We start from the raw sequence: 26,477 nt of genomic DNA, 5'->3' as shown, positions 1-26,477 counted from the left end.
GGTGGCACTAGAGTTCTAGCTCTCTTCCTCTCTGAAGAGACAATTTGCATAATTAGCATATTACCCAGAGAAGCATTGTGGCTTTAAGTCTCCTCATCTCGGCATGCTTAGCATGTCGATCTCTGCAAGGAGAAACACTACTTCTTGGATGTTTGGGTCTATTCACATTTCAACATAGGCACTAAATGAGTGTATGGGGGTACAATTGACAATCACACTAGACAACTGTACAGCATACTGTTCCATGCGCCAAGTGATTTCTTTCAGTGCATATGTAGGGGGAGAGGAGTTCCTGACTTAAACATTTATTGTGGTGTGAGTATACACTTACAGTACATATATACTACTGTATGTGTGTCTGATGTGTAAGTGGTACGAGTGTACTATGTGTGTTGGATGTGTAATTGGCTGGCGGCTGCAGCGATACGTGTGGGGCCTTTACCTCACCCCTTCTTATCCTTTATTAGGATTCCATGCTCACTTGGCTCCATCTTACAGCCTTTCTCCTCAGTTGGTAATGTGGTTTTATCCACTCACATCCCATAGGCTATTGTAGCTCTCTGTTGATCGTTATTCCACCAGGAGTGACCATCCATCAGGTTGTATATTTACCTTTTCCTAGTGTTGCTGCACATTCCATTATTGGACTTTCCTTGTCCTTTCCTCTTTCCAACTATGGTGTTTCATATTGTGTGAATTTATTCCTATACCTTTTAGGATAACACACCAGGGATCTGGGGGCTTGGATGCAATGCATTATTATATGTTTTCCCAATGCGGCAAACTTGTGACAGCAATCGTGTGCATATATGCTATGTAAGGTGTATTGTATTCACTCTACATACTTTTGTGGCCACATTATTTTTGGGATGTTGTATGGCTTGCCACTAACATTTGCTTGTGCTTACTGACTAGACCCATATTATGGTGTACATGGGCCATTATTGAGCTTTTTATAAATATAACATTGATTATTTCCTTTGTTTCACTCTATGCCTAATTGGCCTAGTTCTTTGGAGGTGATGGTTTATTGGTCATGTTATATGTATTTTACATGTTTTTAAATGTTGTTTTATCTTGAGGTGCAATAAAGGTTTTTTCTTATATTTTACTATGTGATATGTAATTGGTACATGTGTACTAGGTGTGTCTGATGTGTAAGTGGTGTGTGTACGACATGCACCTAATGTGTAAATAGTACGTGTGTACTATGTGTTTCTGATATGTAAGTGGTAAGTGTGTATGTGTGCTTGCCGTGTAAGTGATACGTGTGCACTACATGTGTCCAATGTGTAAGTGGTACATGTGGACTATGTGTGCCTGATGTGTAAGTGGTACATGTGGACTATGGGTGTTTGTTATGTAAGCAGTACGTATGCACTACGTGTGTCTGATGTGAAAGTTGGACATGTGTACTATGCGCATCTGATGTGTAAGTGTCATGTATATACTACGTGTGACTGATGTGTAAGTGGTACATGTGTACTACGTGCGTCTATCACGTGACGCGCAGTGACACAGCAATGTAACATGGCCATGTCATGTCCCATGATTTAGAATCATACAGACTGTATTGCATTTTATTATATTGTTGCTGTCATTGCTGTGTATTTATCTGTTCCTTTTAGAGGTTGTTCTTCTCCCCTCTGCATGTGACTCAGATTCTGTAACACCTCCCTTCTTCCCCATGTTTGAGTCTATCGCCATCTTGGAGACACATGTTTTATACAGCTCTGTACAAGAAAGTCTCTTTTTACCTACTGTAACTGTGCATTATACAAGAACTGAGCTGGCTCTACCTTTACACCAAGGCACCTATATTCTAGAGAGGTTATGTCTGCCACTGCAGAATACCCTTACTAACCTGGACAACTTCCCCTGATGAACCCCCTGAACAGGGGAGGAAACGCGTTGGGAAGAAGAAGGGAGACATTTTTTCCAGGGTGGCTACATCTATCAAGGGCATTATAGAAAAACAGGCTCACACTTGGGTACTGCCCTTGTCAGGGCGGGAGTTTTTTTACACTGGGCATGACAGGGAAAGTAGAACCTAGTGTACCTCCCCCCTCCTGCATCCGGATCCTGAGGTTACAGAAATCTCCAGTAGATCGTGAGGCGACAATTGGGTGAGATTGTGCCATTTTTTTCTAGTGCACTGCTAACCATGAGCACTTTCAGCAAATGTTTTATTTAAACTGTTTTTAGGTATACATATTAAAGGCTAAGTTTTATATTTATTTAGTGGCTGGCTATGCTGTTGTGCCTGAATTTTTGATAGTCAGATTGGTTTGGAGCCTGACGGTCCAGTCTTGTTGGCTGATATAAACAAACAAAAAGATTGAAATCGATGTACTTAAACATATCAATGTTTCAGATAATACAATTGTTTAGTGGTGCAAAAAAATTAATTCCCGACATGTGGAACAATATGTACATTTACTGTGAGCATAGCCACAGGACAAGCTCATTTTATCTGCTTGGTCACTACCATAATACCAGAAAAAGTTTGAAGACGAAAGGCACAGAGATTAGATTCTTTTCCGTGAGATTTGTGAGCCACACAACTTTTAGAACACAGATCCTTGTAAACATGTTAGTCTTGTTCCAAGACTCGCCGCAGTTCAGCAAACAGATGAGATCATGGATTAAAAGTTGGGATGATGGAGGAAAGTGATGTGGTATTTGGCAGAGGACAGTGGTGACTGTGTAGGTGGCTGACCTCATGTAATCATTTATTGGATCTAAATGGTCAAGAAAGCCATATAATTATAAAATCTGGCTACTCATACAATGGACTGCCAGAAAACACCATCAAAACCTGGAGTTTCTTATGAAGACCGCCTACATTGATCAAATATGCAGTGTATTCATTATGCTTTAAATAGCAAGACATGATATTTAAAGGGGTTTGCCCACATTAGACATTCATGGAATAACTACAGAAGCATTATTGTTCCTGGAAGCCATATTAGTCAACACTGGCCACATAGTTGAAACTAAGCAAAGTCTCATTTTCTCTCCATTAAAATGTATGGGAGTTATAGAGCAGAAACAACTGCCCTTACGTTTGAAGGTATCTGCTATTGATTTCCATTATTAAAAGGATTATGTAAGTGTTTGTATTTTGTGGATATGAAAATTCTGTAAGCTTATACTCTCCAAAAGCCTAAAAAAAGATATCCAGATATTAAAGTACCATTTTAGCCATGGGCAGACATACCGCCTGTGCTTCCGGTGCCACTGCACTGGGGCACGGAGGTGGAGGGGGGCCCCTTCAGGCAGGGGCATGCCATCCATAGCAGCGGAGTATGCAGTCGCTATGGGGCCACTGAGTCAAGATTACGGGCAGGAGTGAGAGAGGCCTGGTGTCATGCAGCATCGGGCTCCTCTCACTCTCCCGTAATCATGCGAATACACAGAGCCAGGGTGAGCGGAGTGCAGGAGTTCAAAAACGGGGCGTGTCATGCAGGGAGAGACGCTGGCCAATGAACGGTTTCCCACCCAAACTGATTAGAGTGCTCACGGGCTGCCGTCTCTGTCCTCCTGCATGGCGCATCCCAATGGTGAGTGCTCACCTGTAGTCTGGGGGCCCGGGCCGCACAGTACACAGGGGACAACAGTGGAAGAAGAGCAGGACTTTCAGTGTGTCTTCTGCTCTCTCCACTGTTCTATTCCCAGCAGCATCTCACAGAGAAGAGGTCAGGGAAGAGGGCTCACTGCACGGGACATCACAGCAGCAGCAGGGAGCTTAAATCCTCTGTTGTGTACCAATCCCCCGCAGTGGGTTCTGCAGTACTTTCCAGCTGATCTCTAAACTATGAGGCCGACCTCCTCCACGGCTCATCTGAACTCCTAATATCAAAGATTATTATGTGTGTGTTTGTATATGTACATGTGTGTGTGTATTGTGATGCAGTGACCTATGTTACAGGCAGGGGGCACTGTATGTGCTCCTCAGGATACACATAGAGGCGTATCTGTAATGGTGATAATGAAACAGTGTCTGGCATGATTGTAAATGGCTGGTATGTGTCGCAGAGGGAGTCTGCGCTGTAAGCCTGTAGTACTGTTGTTCTGGGACCTGTAGTCCCACAAATATTTGCATAGTTTAAAAGCGAGGCTTGCAGGGTTAGTTGGAGAGCTGGGCGGGTCTGACTCACCACACACACCTCTCACCTATGGGGGTGGTTACAGCTACATAATATGACCAGAGTTTGATCCCATGGTTCAGAGTGTATGGACCAGAATGGTCCGTGTGTAAAGTCCTGGATGGCCTGTGTGTTGGAATGTCCTGGAGTGGACTGGATTCCTGGAAGCACATGGTTAGGCCATGGACTGAATGGTCAGAGTGTGAGGTTCTATATGGCCTGTGTGTTGGAATGTCCTGGAGTGGACTGGATTCCTGGAAGCACATGGTAAGGCCATGGACTGATGACCTGTGTGTTGGAAGTGCCTGAGACTGGACTTCCTGAATAGCACACGGAGAGGCCGTATCTGCAGAACCTGTGAAGGCTACTGTGTTGGGGAAGCTACCGAACCTTCTGCGGGTCTGGACTATCTGAAGTGCCCTGGTCACAAGGACGATGATCCCAGTTAGGCAGGTTCCTGGGAACCAGGACTGACAGGAGTCAGTGTGTGGAGCAGGAGCACCTGTAAGGTAACTCCAGATAAAAGGGGGTTATGGGCAGAGAAGTATCTGCCATTGGAACAGACTGTCAGTGCTTATGATGTTCCATTAATGTAAATAATGAACTGATCGTGGTGCAGTTTATGATGTTTAATAAACCAGATAGACTGTTATTTGTGAGAAACCGTGCCTGAAAGCTTTAATCCCGTTGCCAAGCAAGTGTCCCCAACACACTCAGGTAGCGCTATATCACAGTATGTACAGTATATATATATGTGTGTGTATGTATGTGTGTGCATCTGTGTATGTATGTGTATCTATGTGTGGGTATGTATGTACAGTATATGTGTACATCTATATGTGTACGGTATATGTGTGTGTATGTATGTACGGTATATGTATGTACAGTATGTATGGTATATACAGTATGTGTGTATCTATGTTTGTATGTGTGTGTACATCTTTGCATGTCTGTGTGTATCTATGTACAGTATATGTGTGTGTATTTGTGTTTTTGTGTATGTGTGTACTTGTGTGTAGGGTATATGTGTGTGTATGCATGTACAGTATATGTGTGTATCTGTGTATGTATGGTATATGTGTGTATGTACAGTACAGACAAAAAGTTTGGACACACCTCATTTAAAGATTTTTCTGTATTTTTATGACTATGAAAATTGTACTTTCACACTGAAGGCATCAAAACTATGAATTAACATATGTGGAATTATATTACTTAACAAAAAAGTGTGAAACAACTGAAATTATGTCTTATATTCTAGGTTCTTCAAAGTAGCCACCTTTTGCTTTGATGACTGCTTTGCACACTCTTGGCATTCTCTTGATGAGCTTCAAGAGGTAGTCACCGGGAATGGTCTTCCAACAATCTTGAAGGAGTTCTCAGAGATGCTTAGCACTTGTTGGCCCTTTTGCTTTCACTTTGTGGTCCAACTCACCCCAAAGCATCTCGATTTGGTTCAGATCTGGTGACTGTTGAGGCCAGGTCATCTGGCGTAGCACCCCATCACTCTCCTTCGTGGTCAAATAGCCCTTACACAGCCTGGAGGGGTGTTTGGGGTCATTGTCCTGTTGAAAAATAAATGATGGTCCAACTAAACGCAAACCGGATGGAATAGCATGCCGCTGCAAGATGCTGTGGTAGCCATGCTGGTTCAGCATGCCTTCAATTTTGAATAAATCCCCAGCAGTGTCACCACACCATCACACCTCCTCCTCCATGCTTCACGGTGGGAACCAGGCATGTAGAGTCCATCCATTCACCTTTTCTGCGTCGCACAAAGACACGGTGGTTGGAACCCAAGATCTCAAATTTGGACTCATCAAACCAAAGCACAGATTTCCACTGGTCTAATGTCCATTCCTTGTGTTCTTTAGCCCAAACAAGTCTCTTCTGCTTGCTGCCTGTCCTTATCAGTGGTTTGCTAGCAGCTATTTTACCATGAAGGCCTGCTGCACAAAGTTTCCTCATCAAGAGATGTGTCTCCTGCTAGAACTCTGTGTGGCATTGACCTGGTCTCTAATCTGAGCTGCTGTTAACCTGCGATTTCTGAGACTGGTGACTCGGATAAACTTATCCTCAGAAGCAGAGCTGACTCTTAGTCTTCCTTTTCTGGGGCGGTCCTCGTGTGAGCCAGTTTCTTTGTAGCGCTTGATAGTTTTTGCCACTGAACTTGGGGACACTTTCAAAGTTTTCCCAATTTTTTGGACTGACTGACCTTCATTTCTTAAAGTAATGATGGCCACTCATTTTTCTTTACTGCTGCTTTTTTCTTGCCATAATACAAATTCTAACAGTCTATTCAGTAGGACTATCAGCTGTGTATCCACCAGACTTCTGCACAACACAACTGATGGTCCCAACACCATTTATAAGGCAAAAATCCCACTTATTAAACCTGACAGGGCACACCTGTGAATTGAAAACCATTCCCGGTGACTACCTCTTGAAGCTCATCAAGAGAATGCCAAGAGTGTGCAAAGCAGTCATCAAAGCAAAAGGTGGCTACTTTGAAGAACCTAGAATATAAGACATAATTTCAATTGTTTCACACCACTTTTTTGTTAAGTATATAATTCCACATGTGTTAATTCATAGTTTTGATGCCTTCAGTGTGAATGTACAATTTTCATAGTCATGAAAATACAGAAAAATCTTTAAAAGAGAAGGTGTGTTCAAACTTTTGGTCTGAACTGTATACAGCTCTGGCAAAAATTAAGAGAACTCTGCAAAATTTTCAGTTTGTCTGATTTTTCTCTTTATAGGTATATTTTTGAGTAAAATGTAAATTGTTCTTTTATTCTATAAACTACATGTCTCCGAAGTTCCAAGCAATACATTTTGTATTCATTTTATGAAAATGAGAAATGGTCAAAATAACAAAACATTAATTACTTGCAGACCTCAAATAATGCAAAAAAAACAAGTTCATAATCATTTAGAAACAACAATACTACTGTTTTAACTCAGGAAGAGTTCAGAAATCAATATTTTGTGGAATAACCATGATTTTTATTCATAGCTTTCATGCATCTTGGCATGCTTTCCAACAGTCTTTCACACTGCTTTGGGGTGACCTTTTGCCACTCCTGGTACAAAAATTTAAGCAGTTCTTCTTTGTTTGATGTCCTGTTACTATCCCTCTTCCTCTTGATTACATTCCAGAGGTTTTCAATGGGGTTCAGGTCTGGAGGTGGGCTGGCCATGACAGGAATTTGATGTGGTGGTCCTTCATCCACACCTTGATTGACCTAGCTGTGTGGCATGGCTCATTATCCTGCTGGAAAAACCAGTCCTCAGAGTTGAGGAACATTGCCTGAGCAGAAGGAATCAACTGTTTTTCTAGGATAACCTTGTATGCAGCTTGATTCATTGATTCATATGTCCGTCGCAAAGAACAACCTGCTCAATTTCAGTCTTGCTGAAGCATTCCCAGATCATCACCGATCCTCCACCAAATTTCACAGTGGGTGCGAGACACTGTGGCTTGTACGCCTCTCCAAATTCTATCTAGCCATTAGATGACCAGGTGTTGGGCAAAGCTAAAAATTAGACTCGTCAGAGGAGATTACCTTACTCCAGTCCTCTATGGTCCAATCCTTATGGTCTTTGGCAAACTTCAGCCTGACTCTCCTTTGCTTCTCAATGATGAACGGCTTTTTTCTAGCTTTACATGACTTGAGTCCTGCCTCTAGGAGCCTGTTATGAACTGTTCTTGCCATGAACTTCACCCCAGTTGCCATTTGCCATTCCTTTTGTAGGTCACTTTATGTCATCCTGCGGTTGCTGAGTGACATTTAAGATGACTGCAGAGGCGTCTGTTTTATGACATTTAAGATGACTGCCATCCTGGTCAGTGGAGAGTCATTTTCGCCCTCTGCCGGTCTGTAGCTTTGTTGTCCCCAATGTCTGCTGCTTGACCTTGTTGTAATGGACTGTCATCTTAGAAATTTTAAGGATGGAGGCAACATGACGCTCACTGTGCCCCTCTGCTAGTAAAGCCAGAATTGTGCCCTTCATTTCCTCACTCAATACTTTTGTTTTCAACTCCTTTGGCTTGCTTAAAATTTATTTTTTCATTCATATTGCTTTTGGGATATTACTAGCACTTGTTTTGCCATACAGTTTGTCCTATTGCAAGAGGATTGTGAACACCACAGCAGTGTTTTTTATACTTTCCTTCGTTAAATAAGATTTGGTTCAGGTGATCACCTAATCAGAAGCACATTAAATAGAATGAGGTGTACTCTGGTTGGAATTCAACTGACACTGGAATGGAATGGCTGTCAGACAGGTAGAGCTGCTGATTTTTAAAAAACTGTGCGGTGGTTTCTTAATTTTTGCCAGAGCTGTATATGTATGTATAAGTCTGTACGGTATGTGTATACTATATTTGCATATAAGTGTGTGTGTGTATATGTATGTACGGTATATGTGTGTGTATGTATGTACGGTATATGTATGTATGGTATATGAGTATATGTATGTATGGTAGTGTATGTGTGTGTATGTATGATGTATGTGAGTATGTATGTATGGTAGTGTATGTGTGTGTATGTACTGTATATTTGTGTGTATGTACGGTATATATGTGTGTATGTATGGTATATGTATGTGTATATATTTGTGTATGTATGTACGGTGTATGTGTTTATGTATGTACGGTATATGTGTGTATTGTGCATGTATATACGGTATATATATATATATATATATATATATATATATATATATATATATATATATATATATATATATATATGCAGTCTCTTCCTGGATGGAGCGGAGTTGTGCATGCTCGGCCTCTGCTCTATTCATTATCTATAGAGCTGCTGAGTGCTGAGCTCGGCTGTTTCCATCAGTTCCATAGACAATGAGTAAAGTAGATACCAGATGATGCAGATACCAGACACATAAAGTAATATAATATATACATGGTTGGGCTCTGCCAGTTCCAGCAGTTATCATGTAACCAGGAGGATGCACTTTGCACACCAGCTGTCATGTACCGACTACAGTGTCAGCCGCGTCTGCAGTGTTCTATTCACTGACATAGCTGACACTAGTCACCTGACTGCAAGTCTGACTGAGCTGGAACCAGCAAAACCGAATATATTTGTTACACACACGTACAGTATATCTCCATCTCAGTGAAAAATATAAATAAACTAGATGGAGGCCCAATGCTATCGCATTGGGAGGGCGGTAATGTCACGATGGGGGCAGGCATGCGGAGCTGTTGTTGCCTAATGGCATCCTGTGATAATCTAATGACTTTTGCATCAGGGGACTCATGTGCTTGACGCCTATGCTTATATGCATTTTTTTGTCCCAGCGATGATGTTGCTCTTCAAGAGTCTCATTTGCCCTTTGTTGTCTTCGAAGTTGTGCCTTTGCTGCTTTCCTTTCATTGTCATTGGCGTACTTTTTAGGAGGAGCCATGTTGGCATTGATATTTGCTTTTTAAAGGGGTTTTCCCACGAACAAAAGTTTGTTTTAAAAATTGTATCTGACCGTGTACAGAACATACCACAGCTCCTGGGCAGGGGAGGAAGCAAAAGACAATACTGACATTACAGCAGGAGATCACAGAGGATACATTTTGTGAGGTTAAATATTTTTTAAAAACAGTAAGTGAAATATTTTATCTCACAAAATGAATCCACTGTGATCCCCTGCTGTAATGTCAGTATTATCTTTTGCTTCCTTCCCTGCCCAGGAGATGTGGTATGCTACGTACATGGTCAGACACAGTCAATTTTTAAAATGAACTTTCGTTCGTGGGAAAACCCCTTTAATGTGACCGGCTTCCTTTGCCTGTAGACACATTGCGCATCTGCCGCCGGGATCAGCCGTATGATTCAGTGCGCCTGCGTGGAATTCGCGCAGGCGCAGTAAATCAGACCGTCTCCATCTTTGTGCAGATAGATAGCGGCGGTCACATTAAAACTTTGTTCCTCCTGAACAAAGATGGCGGCAGTCAGTGAATCATTCGGCCGATCCCAGCGGCGATGTATTCGTGACGGTGTTCCACTGGTGGTACTGCGCAAGAGGCTGCGTGAGTGTGAGTGAGTGTGAATGTGTGTGTGTGGTGCGTACGGTGTTCCACTGGTGGTACCGCGCAATAGGTTGGTACCAGCAGCAGTTTCCATATTGAGACACCCATCATTTGGGTATCCCAATTTGGCGGTCAGTGAACTTCCTCCGCTTGGAATTCTGGGATACGGTGACATCTGGACAGAACAGGAAATGAACACATTACAAGGAAACTATATAAATAGATATGGAGGAGAGTCTCTTCCACCCTGGGTACCATCCGCACATCATCCGCTTACTTCCCTCATGGTGGGCATAGCCACATGCGGAAAGTAAGCGGTCAATGCATTCCTATATGTGCGGAATCCCCGCGATTCCACAAATTAATGAACATGCTGCATTTTTTTCCGGAATGCGTTTCCGTTCAAAAAAACGCAGCATGTGCATACAAAATGCAGATTGAATTCTTTTAATAGGATGCTTACTGTGAGCGTTTTTTTCGCGGTTTTATTGCGTGTTTTATAGCGAAAAATCCGGAACGTGTGCACACAGACTTGGGCCGGTGCACACTTGCCAATTCAATGCCAGAAACTCATGCAAGTCTCTTGTATCAAATCCCAGAACTGCCACCGGCATGTATTTCTATGCAGCTGAACGCTCCGATCCCGAGTTCCGGCAGCAGTGTCGGGTATTCATGCGAGAAACTCACGCGAGTTTCTCACATTGAACTCGCAAGTGTGACCCCGTCCTTAGACAAAACCTCACTTTTACTTTCTTAAGTATTCGGGCTTTAGGTTTGTTCACCCTTTGGGTTGACCGACAGCACTGTAGTTGTTTAATTATAAAATTAGTAGGCAAAAGTAAAAATAGCCTAATAATTGCGCATGCACACAGTATACATTAATGATAGCTAACAGACAGTGAAAAAAAAAAACACTGGAGTGATACTTTAAGTTTTTAACTGTATTACAAAAGGACCCAGTTCTGGTGCAGATCTGTAGAATGGAAGCATTTGTGAGTGTTCCGTTTCGTACTATTATCGACAGGTAAACAAATAAGTGAATCCTTGGAATACCGCCAGACATCTACTATGATATTTGATTAAAACAGTAAATACCTTGAATCTCATCAAAGCAGATCTGTCACCACATGTCATAATACAAGCTGCATGCATTTTTAGACATCTCATAGACCTGGTGAGGCTGGATTACTTATTTAACAAATATGACAGCATCCTTTTTGAAGGTTTTGACACCTGATATATAAAAATGAGCATTTTATGAGTAAGGATTGATACAATTATTATACAGCTATTCCAACATTGATTTTCTAAGTAAGTATACCAGCCTCATTCGGTCTAAGAGCAATATTTAATTTCACTGTATAATCCTACATTAATCTCAGGATAAAACATGCACATAAGATTACCTATGAGCCACATAATGAGCAGGTAGTCTATTCTCACCAAGGCTGGCCCCATAGTGTTCTTTATATCTTCATTGTAGACTAAGGAGTATAAGTTAAGAAGGAGTAGGAATGTAAAGTAGGAGGCACCATGTATGATGAATTTCATGAAAGGCGTGTGGATAATGCGTCCAACTTGTGTTTTAGGGGCTAGCAGATAGCACAGAGAAAGGATTGGCCAGCAAAGCCCCACAGTTAGGACTATCAGTATCTTCATGCAGGTATGTTTTCTTCTGTATGCCGCCATTTGTCCAAACCAGACTGTGTTCAGAAACTGTTGGCAGTTGGATTGTGATACAAACTGAAATAAAGGAAAATGTGCTATCAATAAATTAGATTCCCGTGTGACTTTTTTGTGTTGTATAAATGACATATACTCATATCTCGCTAACTCGAGAATTATTTTAGGTTTCCTCTTCTATTAAGAAGTGATTTCTCACTATTAAGCTGGCTGGAAGTAAATGAAGTTTATGTTGCACGAAACCTTCACCAGGGGGCGCATGTAAGGAGAAAAAGGCAGCACTCACTGTGTAGCACCACAGTGCAAAGCGAGGAGCGCCACCTGGAGGCGGCAGAATAGACCAACAGGCTGGTCAGCAACAAACAGGAAGACAAAGTACCAGAGGTCACAGTAATGCACGAGGTCAGAGACAAGCCAGAAATCGGAACCAGGGGAGCGTGGGATCCAAAACATGAGACAAAAGACGTAGACGGGGTACGAGCCAGAGAGTCAAAGCCAGGTGGGAAACGTAGTAACAAAGACGGAAAGCAGGTGGCAGGGTTCAAGATACAAGCCGAGTCATACAGGAAAGGTTAACCCCACCATAACCAGGCCGGGGAAGGAAAAGCAAGAAGCAAACTCCAACTTGAATCATGACAGTACCCTCCTCTCAAGGGGGGGCACTAGATCCCCAGGTTTCCCAGGATACCGAGCATGAAAGGCCCGAACCAACCGATCCGCATGGACCGATCACGCCGAAACCCAGGACCGATCCTCAGGATCGTAACCCTTCCAGTGGACCAGATATTTGAGTGAGCAATGGACCATGCGAGAGTCCACAATCCATTCTACCTCATACTCGCTCTGACCATCCACCGAAATAGGCGGCGCAGGAGATGGAGACCTCCTTGAGGAAGACCCCAACGGTTTCTAAAGAGCTTTATGGAACACGTTGGGGTTATGTAGTGATGGGGGGAAGGTGCAGATGGAAGGCTACAGGATTGACCACCTCCATAATCTCATGAGGACTGATGAACTTGGGTCCCAGTTTAGCTGAAGGAACTTTAAGCTTAATATTCCGGGTGGACAACCATACCTTATCCCCAACCCGGAATACTGGCCCCACAGATCGTCTTTTGTCAGCAAAGAATTTATACCTCCCCTGAGCCTCCCCAATGCTCCTCTGGACCTGCTGCCACACCTCCCCCTACCGTTGAACAGCTAAATCAGCCCTAGGACACCCCAAATCTAGTTGGGAAAATTCCCCAAAATGAGGGTGAAACCCATAATTACAGAAAAAAGGGCAGGTGCCCGTGGACTGTTTAATGCAATCATTTAAAGCTAATTTAGCCACAAGAAAAGAATCGGCAAGGCAATCGTCCTGCCGAGCTGTTGTCAGACATCACAAGATTTGTTCCAGGGACAAAGCCAGACGGGAAACGTAGTAACAGACGGAAAGCAGGAGGCAGGGTTCAGGATAGAAGCTGAGTCATACACTGTAGGAAACCACCATACTTACACTAAGTCAGGGACAGGGAACGGGTCAGACAAAAATATGGGTAATCAGGGGCAGAAGGATCTCTAGGGTATACGGGTCAGCTGCTCAAGCCAGGGACTGGAACTATCACTGGCAAATGCTACCAGGAGTGGCACCAATAAATCACCACCCACGAACCAAAAAGAGGCAGGAAAGGTTAACCCCACCATAACAGGTCAGGGAAGGAAAAGCAAATCCCGACCTGGATCATGACACCCACTTCTCTATGCCATACGGTTGCATAGATTAGACCACTAGAGTAAAAGACTGTATACAGCATGGTTAGCATTTTTGAAGGATGATGAGCTCTATGGAAAAACAATATGGTCTTAGATCTTCCAGTAAAACAAAAGGTATAGCTCAACAGATGTCACACATTTGGTGCAGTTGCCCAGAGCATTTTCCTGTGTAATCCCTCACTATACAGTACACAGCAATGGGGCTAGACCTTTAAAATTGTGAATTTTGTTGTTATTTCCTTATGTCTTAGCTTTACATTACTTACCTCTTTTTGGTTGTACTTGATTGCAAGTTTTAAACGGCTTAGATTCATCCTCTCTTCAAGAAGTCCTCTCTTGTCCACAGGTTCATCACTGGACTGATGGTTTAGGATGACCTCCAGCTCCCTAGAATTCCTGGCTTGAGCTAATAAGTCTTTTGCAAACGTCTTACACTTCTGAGCAAGCTCTTCGTAATCATTCCTGAAGGATTCAGAGTTTTATATTCAATGAACGTGTAATCTAGGATACAGGTTAAACCTTGCCTATTCACATCTAGTGCCTCTGCCATGCTTCCATGTGCTGATATGTTTATTTGCTGTTTTGGGATTTTTTTTTGTTATTTTCTTAAAGATGGAAGATAGTTTTCAAACATGCAAATTATACAGCAAATATATAATATTGTTTATGTTATAATTCAATAAAACCTAAGAAATAAAAAAATTATCTACAAGAAAATGTATTTTTAAGTTCTTTTAGCATGGATTTGGTAAGTAAGAACATGATTGTTTTGTTATGTCAAGTTTCTAAAAAAAATTGTGTTCTTGTGACACTTCCTTTTCCAGAATCAGCCTTTTAAGGCAAAGAAAATTCAGTTTTTTAGGCCTATTACTTGTGTGATAATATAGGATTACTAGAGTTCAGATACAAAGATCTCTAACATGTGATATAGTGAAATGAAATATTAGAATATCAGTAAGATTATTGTATATATATTAAAGGGAACCTTTCACCCCCCCCCCCCTCCCCAGGCATTTGTAACTAAAAGAGCCACCTTGTGCAGCACTAATGCTGCATTCTGACAAGGTGGCTCTTTTAGTTCTTGTTCCTGGCACTGCTGAAATAATCGTTTTTGAAATTTGTCCCTGATACCTTGAAATCGCCATGGGGACAGGTCTTTCCCCCTTAATCCAGACGCTTCATAGCCGTCACTCATGGCCTCTGCGCACCGGGCGCCGCCTCCTCTTCCTTCATTGGCGTCCCCTGCACTTGCGCTGTTATTTTTTTTTTCGGGCATGCGCAGTTGTGCTGCCCTTCGAACTTACAGCGCAGGCGCCAGGGACGCTAATGAAGGAAGAGGAGGCAGCGCCCGGCGCGCAGAGGCTGTGATGGCTGTGGTGCATCTGGATTAGGGGGGAAATTTTTTTTAGAAACTTGACATGACAAAACAATCATGTTCTTACTTACCAAATCCATGCTAAAAGAACTTAAAAATAAATTTTCTTGTAGATAATTTTTTATTTCTTAGGTTTTATTACAGGTTCCCTTTAACCACCTCACAATATATGACGTACATTTACATCATATGTCGTGTCCCTGACTTTGATGCATGATGAGCCCACATCTTTCCCAACAGATAATAGCTGATTTAATCACCATCATGTGTCTCTAACAACCGGAGCTCTCAAGGCTGTTATCCAGTTAAAGGCCACTGTCAATCTCTGACGGCGGCATTTAACACGCGCCTGCAGATGGCGCGTCATTCATTATGCACAGGACAGGATTGCAGGACGCCAATGAGTTGTCATGACAGCCAGTCGTCTGCTGAAAACCTCTGTGCTTGTCCTGATGATACTCCTGTGAAAGACAGCCTGTCTCATAGAAGATCCTGATTTTCACTATATATATATAGCAATGCTAATGCACTGCTATGTATAGCATAAGCAATCAGATAATCACAGCTTGAAGTCCCCTAAGATAACTATTAAATACAGCAAAAGTCTTTTAAAAAAGTTCTAAAAAAATATGAAAAAAATAAAAAAACACAAAAGTTCAAATCAATCTGCTTTTGCCCCAATAAAAATAAAACAATAAAGAAAATGCAGCGTTCATAAAAATCCAATCTATCAAAATTAAATTAATGCGATTGGTAAACTACGTAATGGAAAAAACAAATTGTCCAGATTTCATTTTTTTTGGCCGCTGCAGCATTGCAATAAAATGCAATAAGACGTGATCAAAACATAGTATGTAGCTCAAAATAGAGTTGGTAAAAACATCAATTCAGGACACGTAAAATCAGCCGCCACACAGCACCATATCCTGAAATGTGAAAGTGTCTCAGAAAATGGTGACATTAGCAAAATGTTGTTTTTTTTGCAATTTCCCAAAATGTTTTCACCAATTAAATAAGAAAAAATTATACATGTTTGTTATTTGCGTTATTATAATCACCAGGAGAATCATATTGCCAGGTCAGTTTTACCACATGAAATTAAAAAAAAAATAGTGAAATTGTTTTTTTTTGCAATTTAAACGCACTTGGATTTTTTTTTGCCACTTTCCAGTGCATCACATGTTAAAATGATTTAAATAATTCAAAAGTACAACTCGATCTGCAGAATACAAGCCCTCATATGGCTGTGTGGACATAAAAATGAAAATGAGAAAAAAAAAAAAAACGGAAAAATTGCCGGGATTAAAGAGGTTAAACTTGAAATAAGAAAAAATGGAAACGCCTGTAAAAATAGGTAAATGAGGACTAACAAACAACCTGCTGATAAATATTATTGTGTAGAATCGTTATGGCTTTCATGTTGTAGCTTGCTTTGATTAACATATAAACAATTTATATCTAGTGTGTAAATCTACTAGTAGCTGTAATATCTCTGTGTTTTTGTATGTTCAGAACAACTTTTGTTCACAAATGCAATAAGACAGGATATAGGCTTATTGGAAGCTAGTTTAAGCCAGTTTTCAGGAGTCACTTCGCTTTTTTTGTAACTTACATATCCCTTTGTGGTAATGTACTGAAAGGTCCTCTTTTCTGTGAAGACAATAAAAACCCTATGCCTTTGAGTGTGGATCAGATAAGCTATGTACACAGACAGTGTAAAGGTATCTTCACACTCAGCAACTTTGCAACGAGAACGACAACAATCCGTGACGTTGCAGCGTCCTGGATAGCGATCTTGTTGTGTTTGACACGCAGCAGCGATCTGGATCCCGCTGTGCCATTGCTGGTCAGAGCTAGAAGTCCAGAACTTTATTTCGTCATCAGGACGGCGTGTATCGTCATGTTTGACAGCAAAAGCAACGATGCCAGCAATGTTTGACATGGAGCTAACAACCAGCGAGAACGAGAAGTGAGTCGCCGTTACGTCACTGGATCGCTCCTGCATCGTTCTGGAGTTGCTGTGTTTGACGTCTCTACAGCGACCTAAACAGCGACGCTCCAGCGATCTAGTTTAGGTCGGCTCGTTGTCTATATCGCCGCAGCATCGCTGAGTGTGACGGTACCTTAAGCTTTTCCCTAATTTGACTAACGCCAGCAGCTCTGGAGATCCCTTGTGTTTCACCCCAAATTAGCTCTCCCTACAAAGGGGTTTCCACAACAGAACATATATTGAAAGCTTCTATTTATAGCTTAATTGGTTGGTTTTATTAGTAAAAATTAGCTTGTACAGACAACATTGGTCCCTGTTGGCATAGGACTGCTGGCACCTCCTCTGTTATTGTTTACTAGTTACACACCACAGTAGTGTTTTACTGGTTCTGTAAAACAAAACGAGAAAATTCTTGACTCTTACCTAAATTCTACCTCCACAAGACTCAGTTCCTTCAGATCTGCACTGAGCTCGAATGCCCGTAAAATAGGATCTTCTTCAGTTAACATGATTAGGGCTGGACTAGCCAAACAACGGTAAATATCGAGTCGAAATCTGCAATCCACAAAGAAACACCACCAAATATTATACTGCTGTATTTTACCGAAGACATAATTGGTTGTTCTGTTAAAGTGGACCTGTCACCACTATGTCATTATTAATTATAAGAATGATAATTACTGAACATATAGACAAAATCAACAGACAGCCCTGGCACACCAGCCTGACCAAGGAACTGAGGCGAGCTTCCAGGGCTGCTGAGCGCAGATGGAAAAGATCCCACTCCAACGACCACTTAATCGCATTCAAACAGTCCCTCACTACTTTCAAGACCGCACTCGCCACAGCTAAACAAACCTACTTCTCATCTCTCATATCCTCCCTGTCTCACAACCCTAAACAGTTATTCAACACCTTCAATTCTCTCCTCCGTCCCCCAGCACCTCCTCTCTCCCCACTTATCTCTGCTGAAGACTTTGCCTCATTCTTCAAGCAGAAGATTGATAACATCAGAGACAGTTTTGGTCAACAAGCCCCAGAGCCCTTCCTCCCAACTTCCCTACCCTCCACCTCCAAAACCAACTACTCCACCATTACAGAAGATCAACTCGCCACTCTACTCTCAAGATCGCATCTCACCACCTGTGCACTTGACCCGCTCCCATCCCACCTCATCCCAAACCTCACCACAATCTTCATCCCAACCCTAACCCATCTCTTCAACCTATCACTAACAACTGGTGTTTTCCCCTCAAGCTTTAAACATGCCTCCATCACACCTATCCTCAAAAAGCCCTCTCTTGACCCATCCTCTGTATCTAGCTATCGCCCTATATCACTTCTCCCCTATGCCTCAAAACTACTGGAACAACACGTCTACCTTGAACTGTCCTCCCATCTCTCTTCTTGCTCCCTCTTTGACCGCTTACAATCTGGCTTCCGGTCACACCATTCCACTGAAACTGCCCTAACTAAGGTCACCAATGACCTCTTAACCGCCAAGAGCAAGCGACACTACTCTGTCCTCCTCCTCCTCGACCTGTCGGCTGCCTTTGACACAGTGGACCATTCCCTATTATTACAGACCCTCTCATCCCTTGGCATCACAGACTTGGCCCTATCCTGGATCTCATCATACCTAACAGACCGGACATTCAGCGTCTCCCACTCACACACCACCTCCTCACCTCGCCCCCTATCTGTCGGAGTCCCACAAGGTTCAGTCCTTGGGCCCCTGCTCTTCTCCATTTACACCTTTGGCCTGGGACAGCTCATAGAATCTCATGGCTTTCAGTATCACCTCTATGCTGATGACACACAGATCTACATCTCTGGACCAGATATCACCTCCCTACTAACCAGAATCCCTCAATGTCTGTCCACTATTTCATCCTTCTTCTCCGCTAGATTTCTGAAACTTAACATGGACAAAACAGAATTCATCATCTTTCCCCCATCTCACGTGACCCCCCCAACGAACCTATCCATTACAGTAAATGGCTGCCCACTCTCCCCAGTCCCACAAGCTCGCTGCCTCGGGGTAATCCTTGACGCTGATCTCTCCTTCAAACCACATATCCAAGCCCTTTCCACTTCCTGCCGACTTCAACTCAAAAATATTGCACGAATCCGTTCATTCCTCAACCAAGAATCTGCAAAAACCCTAGTCCATGCCCTCATCATCTCTCGCCTTGACTACTGCAACCTTCTGCTCTGTGGCCTCCCCTCAAACACTCTCGCACCCCTCCAATCTATTCTAAACTCTGCTGCCCGACTAATCCACCTGTCCCCCCGCTATTCTCCGGCCTCTCCCCTCTGTCAATCCCTTCACTGGCTCCCCATTGCCCAGAGACTCCAGTACAAAACCCTAACCATGACGTACAAAGCCATCCACAACCTGTCTACTCCTTACATCTGCGACCTCATCTCCCGGTACTTTCCTACACGCAACCTCCGATCCTCACAAGATCTCCTTCTCTACTCCCCTCTTATCTCCTCTTCCCACAATCGCATACAAGATTTCTCTCGCGTATCACCCCTACTCTGGAACCCTCTACCACAACACATCAGACTCTCGCCCACCATCGAAACCTTCAAAAAGAATCTGAAGACCCACCTCTTCCGACAAGCCTACAACCTACAGTAACCACCGATCGACCAAACCGCTGCATGACCAGCTCTACCCTCACCTACTGTATTCTCACCCATCCCTTGTAGATTGTGAGCCTTCGCGGGCAGGGTCCTCTCTCCTACTGTACCAGTTATGACTTGTATTGTTCAAGATTATTGTACTTGTTATTATGTATACCCCTCCTCACTTGTAAAGCGCCATGGAATAAATGGCGCTATAACAATAAATAATAATAATAATAATAATATAGACGCTAACTGTATGTAAAGATAACACGAAGATCACTGAGACAGGTGTCATTAGATTTATTAAATACAGTAAAATAAATTCATAGCGAACAGTCCTAACCTGGAGTGTCTTAGACTATCCTTCTTGTTCTTGGCCGTACAGAGGGTACACTCACAGCCGACAGCATGAGGTTTTGGAAGAGAGACATCTTGTTTTAAGAGCATTGTCAGGATTTCATAGTTGTTTCTGTGAGCAGCTAAAATAACAGGAGCCACGTCCATGGTTGTGGAGTACTCTGGATTCTGTATACGCTCCATGAGTTTCTGAAGTAAGAAGCAGATGTTAAAAAAAAAGTTTAGGATACTGTATGGAGAAAAAAGAATATATGAGGAATACAATCATGCTTACATATCCCAACCTATGTTTAACTGCATTTTCAGAAAACTTTTGATCATAGAAACACTCGGTGCTGGTTCTAGTCCTGAGATCCCTACCTGAGCAGATGCCCACTTGAGCAAATACCACCTGAGCACTACTCTCCTCTGAGACTTTTGATTGACACCTATAGAGCCTATCTTAAGCCTTAGATGAAAGCAGCGTTCAGATAAACACTTCAGAGCCATTACTTTACAAAATTAGGAGTTGGGCCAAAGACTCACCCCTCGTTTCACAGAGAAGCGCCATGTGAATAATTTCTGCCCAACTTTATCTAAATATACATTCTTGGGACAAATCCAGTATAACAATACAAAACGTTTCATCCCAACTGGCACAGAGCTGACTTCAAAGCCATCTTTAGCATGGTACTATAAAATGAGGCCCAGTGAGCAGTTTTTGTAATTTGTGATTAAAAGATAATTTGGTTTTAGCTTTACTGAGAAAACATTTAATATGATTCATATATACCCTTATATACTGTATTACACAGATTAGCACCTACCACAATTGTTGGCCTTGTGGACCATTTTGGACGATGATTCAGTAGAATATCTACTGCGCCAACCACTTCAGAGTCTATTGCCACAAGCAGTGCATCTGTTGACTACAAAATAAGAGATGTATACATTTACATAAATGTGAGTTATGATGTTTTAATATTATCTTTAAAATCACCACCATTATTTGGGCTTTACCCATACTTGCCCCAAAACCAAGAAACTTGTTTGGGCATTAAGAAGCAAAAATGATAATTAGGTACCCAGAAAAAAAATATCTTGGGTGAAAATAAACCCCAAACCATTACAAACACCCATCCAAAACTTACCAAAGAGCCCTCTATATCCTCTCTGTCCTTGCCATCATCAGTGCACAGAACAGGAGACCAACTGCTACCCCACATATAGAGACACTTGAGGAGGCATGATAAGAGAAGACGATGGATGGAAGATGAACAAAGAGAGGAAGACACAATGAGAAATGGGAGAAGTAAACATGGAACATAGTGTCACAATGTGCAAACAGTGTATGATTAAAACCTATGAAGTAAACTAAATGTAAAAAGTTCCAAACTATTAAAACATTTGTTAGTTTTGCAAGTCATCCTAAAAAATCTTTAATGCATTTCATTTTCAGGCATACAGTGATCAGAGGATGGCACAAATGATCAAGTGTTCCCATTTTTCCCCTTTTCTCCATAAAAGTGTCCAACATTAATGCTGACATCTTGTTAGGTAGCGTGCGCTAGAGAAACCTCATGCAAGTCCATTGTACCATCTTGTATAATCCACAATTATTCAATGATTTGATTTGGAATCTTGACCATAATCCTTGAGAGATAAAAAAAATGGAAATAAATCAAAGTGCAATGTTTTTTCAGCTATTGGTTTTCGTTTTCATTTTCTGGAAATAATTACCTCATTATTGTCACAAAATGAAAAAAACAATGGCTGAATTCTGTTTGTGTTTGACCATTTTAATGCACTTGAATTTTCTAGGTCAATATTACTGCCCCGAATTTGTATCGTTTTTAAAATTAAAAGGTGACAAATTTTTAGGAGATTGCTCTAACTAAAAGTTTTGTTTGTATGGTGCGTTTTATTTTTTTTTTCTTTATTGAGTTTACTTTAGGAGTTGATTAATTTTATATTTTTATAGATAAGACTTTTACAAATTCTATAATACTAAATATACATATTTTTAACTACGGTACCTTTACTTTTTTATATTCTTCCCTTGAAACTGCTTGATCAATTTTTCCATATAATATATACTGTAATACAGTATATAGTGAAAATAATGTTATCATATGGCTGGGCTTCACAGGTGGACTAAAGTGGCAGCCTTGGGGGCCTTTAGCAGGCCCCAAATTACCATCACAACAAATTGATTTGTGGAATTGTACTATGTAAATGTTGCTGTCAGTGACTAACTGAAATGCTTAATCAACAGCGAAAAGAGTTATCTCTGGTTACAAGCAGGTATCAACTGGGTACAACAAATAGCATCTACTGGGTACGGTGCAGGCTCAGCTCACGAGCCTGATCCATACGTAGAGACGCAATGTACGACGTACTATTATGTCCTTCAGCGAGAAAGAGTTAGGGTACCGACTAACAGTGGCACTTTTGTCGCTACGACGGCACAGTCCGTGACGTTCCAGCGATATCCATACGATATCGCTGTGTCTGACACGCAGCAGCGATCAGGGACCCTGCTGAGAATCGTACATCGTAGCAGATCGTTTGGAACTTTCTTTCGTCGCTGGATCTCCCGCTGTCATCGTTGGATCGGTGTGTGTGACACCGATCCAACGATGCGTTCGCTTGTAACCAGGGTAAACATCGGGTTACTAAGCGCAGGGCCGCGCTTAGTAACCCGATGTTTACCCTGGTTACCGTCGTAAATGTAAAAAAAAAAAAACAGTACATACTCACATTCCGGTGTCCGTCAGGTCCCTTGCCGTCTGCTTCCCGCACTGACTGACTGCCGGCCGTAAAGTGAAAGCAGATCACAGCGGTGACGTCACTGCTGTGCTCTGCTTTCACTTTACGGCCGGCAGTCAGTCAGTGCGGGAAGCAGACGGCAAGGGACCTGACGGACACCGGAATATGAGTATGTACTGTTTGGGTTTGTTTTACATTTACGACGGTAACCACGGTAAACATCGGGTTACTAAGCGCGGCCCTGCGCTTAGTAACCTGATGTTTACCCTGGTTACCCGGGGACCTCGGCATCGTTGGTCGCTGGAGAGCTGTCTGTGTGACAGCTCCCCAGCGACCACACAACGACTTACCAACGATCACGGCCAGGTCGTATCGCTGGTCGTGATCGTTGGTAAATCGTTTTGTGAGACGGTACCCTTAATTCAACAGAATACTTAGTATTTTTTTTTCAGTTAGCTTTTATATTTATTATCCCTCCAATAAGAGTATCACTGATAAAATCACAACCTTTATTGAATTACAAAATTGCAATTCACCATCTGTGACCAGAGACTGACTATAACATACAAAACAAACAAAAAACTCCAACTCTAAACAATAGAAAGGGTGAGGTGGCAATCCACATCCACTCACAAATCCAAACGTCTCTACGCGTTTCAACGTTAACAAAACAGTCGACTCATCAGGAGACAGTCTTAAACCTTAACTTATATTGTAACAAGATTAACCATACATCCCTAAAACCATTTAAACTATAAAGGTACCGTCACACTCAGCGACGCTGCAGCGATATAGACAACGAGCCGATCGCTGCAGCGTCGCTGTTTAGGTCGCTGTAGAGACGTCAAACACAGCAGCTCCAGAATGATGCAGGAGCGATCCTGTGACGTAACGGTGACTCACTTATCGTTCTCACAGGTCGTTAGCTCCATGTAAATCATTGCTGGCATCGTTGCTTTTGCTGTCAAACACGACGATACACGCCGACCTGACGATCAAATAAAGTTCTGGACTTCTAGCTCTGACCAGCGATATCACAGCGGGATCCAGACCGCTGCTGCGTGTCAAACACAACGAGATCGCTAACCAGGACGCTGCAACGTCACGGATCATTTTCGTTCTCGTTGTAAAGTTGCTGAGTGTGAAGGTACCTTTAGTCCTGAACAACCACCAGACACTAAATGTGCTATACCCAGACCTGGAGAGTCCCATTCACTCTGGAAAAACTCCCCTGCTGATTAACCATTAAAATGTACAAATGAAGATACACAGCATTCGTTTCTATAAGGGATTAGTTCACTAAATGTTTAAAGTGGCTGTGAATCAGTAGTGCCAACCACATGTCATCTACCACACTCCCTCTCACAGCCCACTATACAGCGTTCAATGAGCACCTATTCATAGTGCTTATACCGATCATTCAGGAATCAGGATTGCACACATCCCCAATTATATCATGCTATTGCACTTATTCCCCAACCATCATTCACTGAAGGGAGCACATACCACATGCATTCCGTTCAGAAGTTATAGTGAATGGCGTTGACCGGACGCTGGGCATTTAAAAACATAGCCACACCCCCTCAGGGACGCTATGATATGAATTAAATATTGACTTTTAGAGCAGATTTAGTCGTATGAAACTAAAAGATCCACCTTGTGCAGCAGTAATGCTGCATTCTGACAAGGTGGCTCTTTTAGTTCTGGGTGCTGTAACTGCTGAAATAATCCGTTTTGTAATTTGTCCCAAATACCTTTTCTTCAGTCCTGGATGCAGGCGTTTCCCCCCCCTGCTGCAGACGCAACACAGCCATCACTCAAATCCTCTTGGCGCCGGGTGCCGCCTGCTCATCGCTGTTTTGAAATCTGCCGGCGCCTGTGCTCTTTTCTCCTTCCTTGGGCAGGCGCAGTGAGCGCTGCCTGTCTGTCCTCATATGCAGCCCAGCTGACTGCACCTGTGCGGCTGCCCTGCCTGTGAATCCCAGCCCCGCAGTGAGAATAAATCAGAAGACACTGCGGGGCTGAGATTCACAGGCAGGGTGTCCGCACAGGCGCAGTCAGCTAGACTGCATATGAGCACAGAGGACTGGCAGCGCTCACTGCGCCTGCCCAAGGCAGGAGAAAAGAGCGCATGCGCCGGCAGATTTCAAAGATAGAGAATCTAGATTGTGAGCCCCATTCTGGACAGTGATGATGATGTCTGTAAAGTGGTGTAGAATTAGTGGCGCTATGTAAGTGAGTAAAATAAGTAAATCCCCCTAAAAATGCGAGTTACAGGAACCCTGATAGGGTGACAGACTGCAACCATACAAATAGATGGCATTTAAATGAACTCCATTTGCATTTACCGTATTTTCCGGCATATAAGATGACTGGGCGTATAAGACGACCCCCCAACTTTTCCAGTTAAAATATAAAATCTTTTTTAAAAGTCGGGGGTCTTCTTATACGCCGTATGTCGTCTTATAGGGCCGGTGACTAATGTGCCTTTTGGGGGGGGGGAGTGGTCCTGATGACCAAGAGGCGGCATCTCACAGGAAAGTGTGAGTGGAGTATCCCCCATTACCTCATTGTAGCTGCAGTGTGGGGTGCTGGGGAGCGGCGGCGGCCACCGCCCCACAGCACAGCACCCATGCGGCACAAAATGGAGCAGCTGCCGCCTCTCCCCAGCACAGAGACCCCATGCTGCAGCTACAATGAGGTAAGGGGGGATACTCCACTCACACTTTCCTGTGAGACGCCCCCTCTTCGTCATTGGGACCACTCCCCCCCACCCACCATATACACATTGGTGTCTGCACTCGGCGTACAAGACGGCACCCGGCGTATAAGACGACCCCCGACTTTTAAGAAGATTTTCAGGGGTTAAAAAGTAGTCTTATACGCCAGAAAATACAGTATTTTTTCTTGAAACTGTCTATATCCTCAGACGAGCAGAGAAATGTAGCAGACTATGTGTATGTGCCCACTGGACACTTTTAGATAAAAAAACAAAACAAAACACTGAGTTCACTTTGACTTCCTTTTTTTTCATTGTAGTTTATGTCCCCATCAGAGGTTCATCTGAATCACATTTTTAGTGGGATTTATGCAGAATCATCCAAATCCAGTGCAGAAATGCTTCAGGCTTCAGCTTTATTGCTGTATAGAAAAAATAATGTCTAAGATAATCATAAAAAATCTATTATTATTTTTCTAAATAAATGTCATGCATGGTACAAATGGCAGTAGGTTCAGTTGAAAAAATGTAAGAAGAGAAAGAGACAAAACACATGAAAGACACGAGAGCAATGATGTGATGTGCATTACACAAAACGTGTAGAATACAGTATATCCACCTGGCAGCCATGGTCCAAAAGAAGTTGTAGAATATCCAAGTTTTCATTTTCAATGGATATTGTAATGGCGTTTCTTCCTAAGACATCTACTGAATTAATATTTAATTCATCTGAACTGTTCTCTTCCAACAGCTTTTTAACCATGTAATAGTCGCCTAAAAGAAAAGAGATGAAGTGATGAATAGAACTAGTAGATGATTAGCACTTAAAGAAATACTCTAGTGAAAACAACAGACAGAAGAAATGGACAAGATAGATGAAGCCTGCCAACTATCACTCATATATTAAATCATATATAACTTTTATTAAATGGATAATAATCAACAGCCCAAGGAAGGAGAAGCAGAATACATCAATCGCTGGTGGGTAATCACATAAACAACCATGGTAT

General features: G+C 42.5%; 1 protein-coding gene across 2 annotated transcripts in view; it reads right to left on the bottom strand.

Moving 5' to 3' along the window:
- TRPC1 (transient receptor potential cation channel subfamily C member 1) overlaps positions 1–26,477 on the bottom strand; it is a 111,861-nt gene that overhangs the window by 69,507 nt on the left and 15,877 nt on the right. Inside the window, exons 2-8 of one of the 2 annotated variants that reach the window (XM_077290798.1) lie at positions 26,087–26,241; positions 21,131–21,214; positions 20,807–20,908; positions 19,987–20,189; positions 17,430–17,561; positions 13,908–14,103; positions 11,610–11,946 (exon numbers count right to left, since the gene is read on the bottom strand). In XM_077290798.1, the coding sequence (XP_077146913.1) occupies positions 11,610–11,946; positions 13,908–14,103; positions 17,430–17,561; positions 19,987–20,189; positions 20,807–20,908; positions 21,131–21,214; positions 26,087–26,241 (1,209 nt within the window). The remainder of the gene's footprint in view (positions 1–11,609; positions 11,947–13,907; positions 14,104–17,429; positions 17,562–19,986; positions 20,190–20,806; positions 20,909–21,130; positions 21,215–26,086; positions 26,242–26,477) is intronic. The other variant, XM_077290799.1, reaches the window with a different exon arrangement.

Source organism: Ranitomeya variabilis, chromosome 2 (assembly GCF_051348905.1).
Source record: "Ranitomeya variabilis isolate aRanVar5 chromosome 2, aRanVar5.hap1, whole genome shotgun sequence".
Lineage (NCBI taxonomy): Eukaryota > Metazoa > Chordata > Amphibia > Anura > Dendrobatidae > Ranitomeya > Ranitomeya variabilis.
This window is presented reverse-complemented; position numbering and strand designations above follow the sequence as displayed.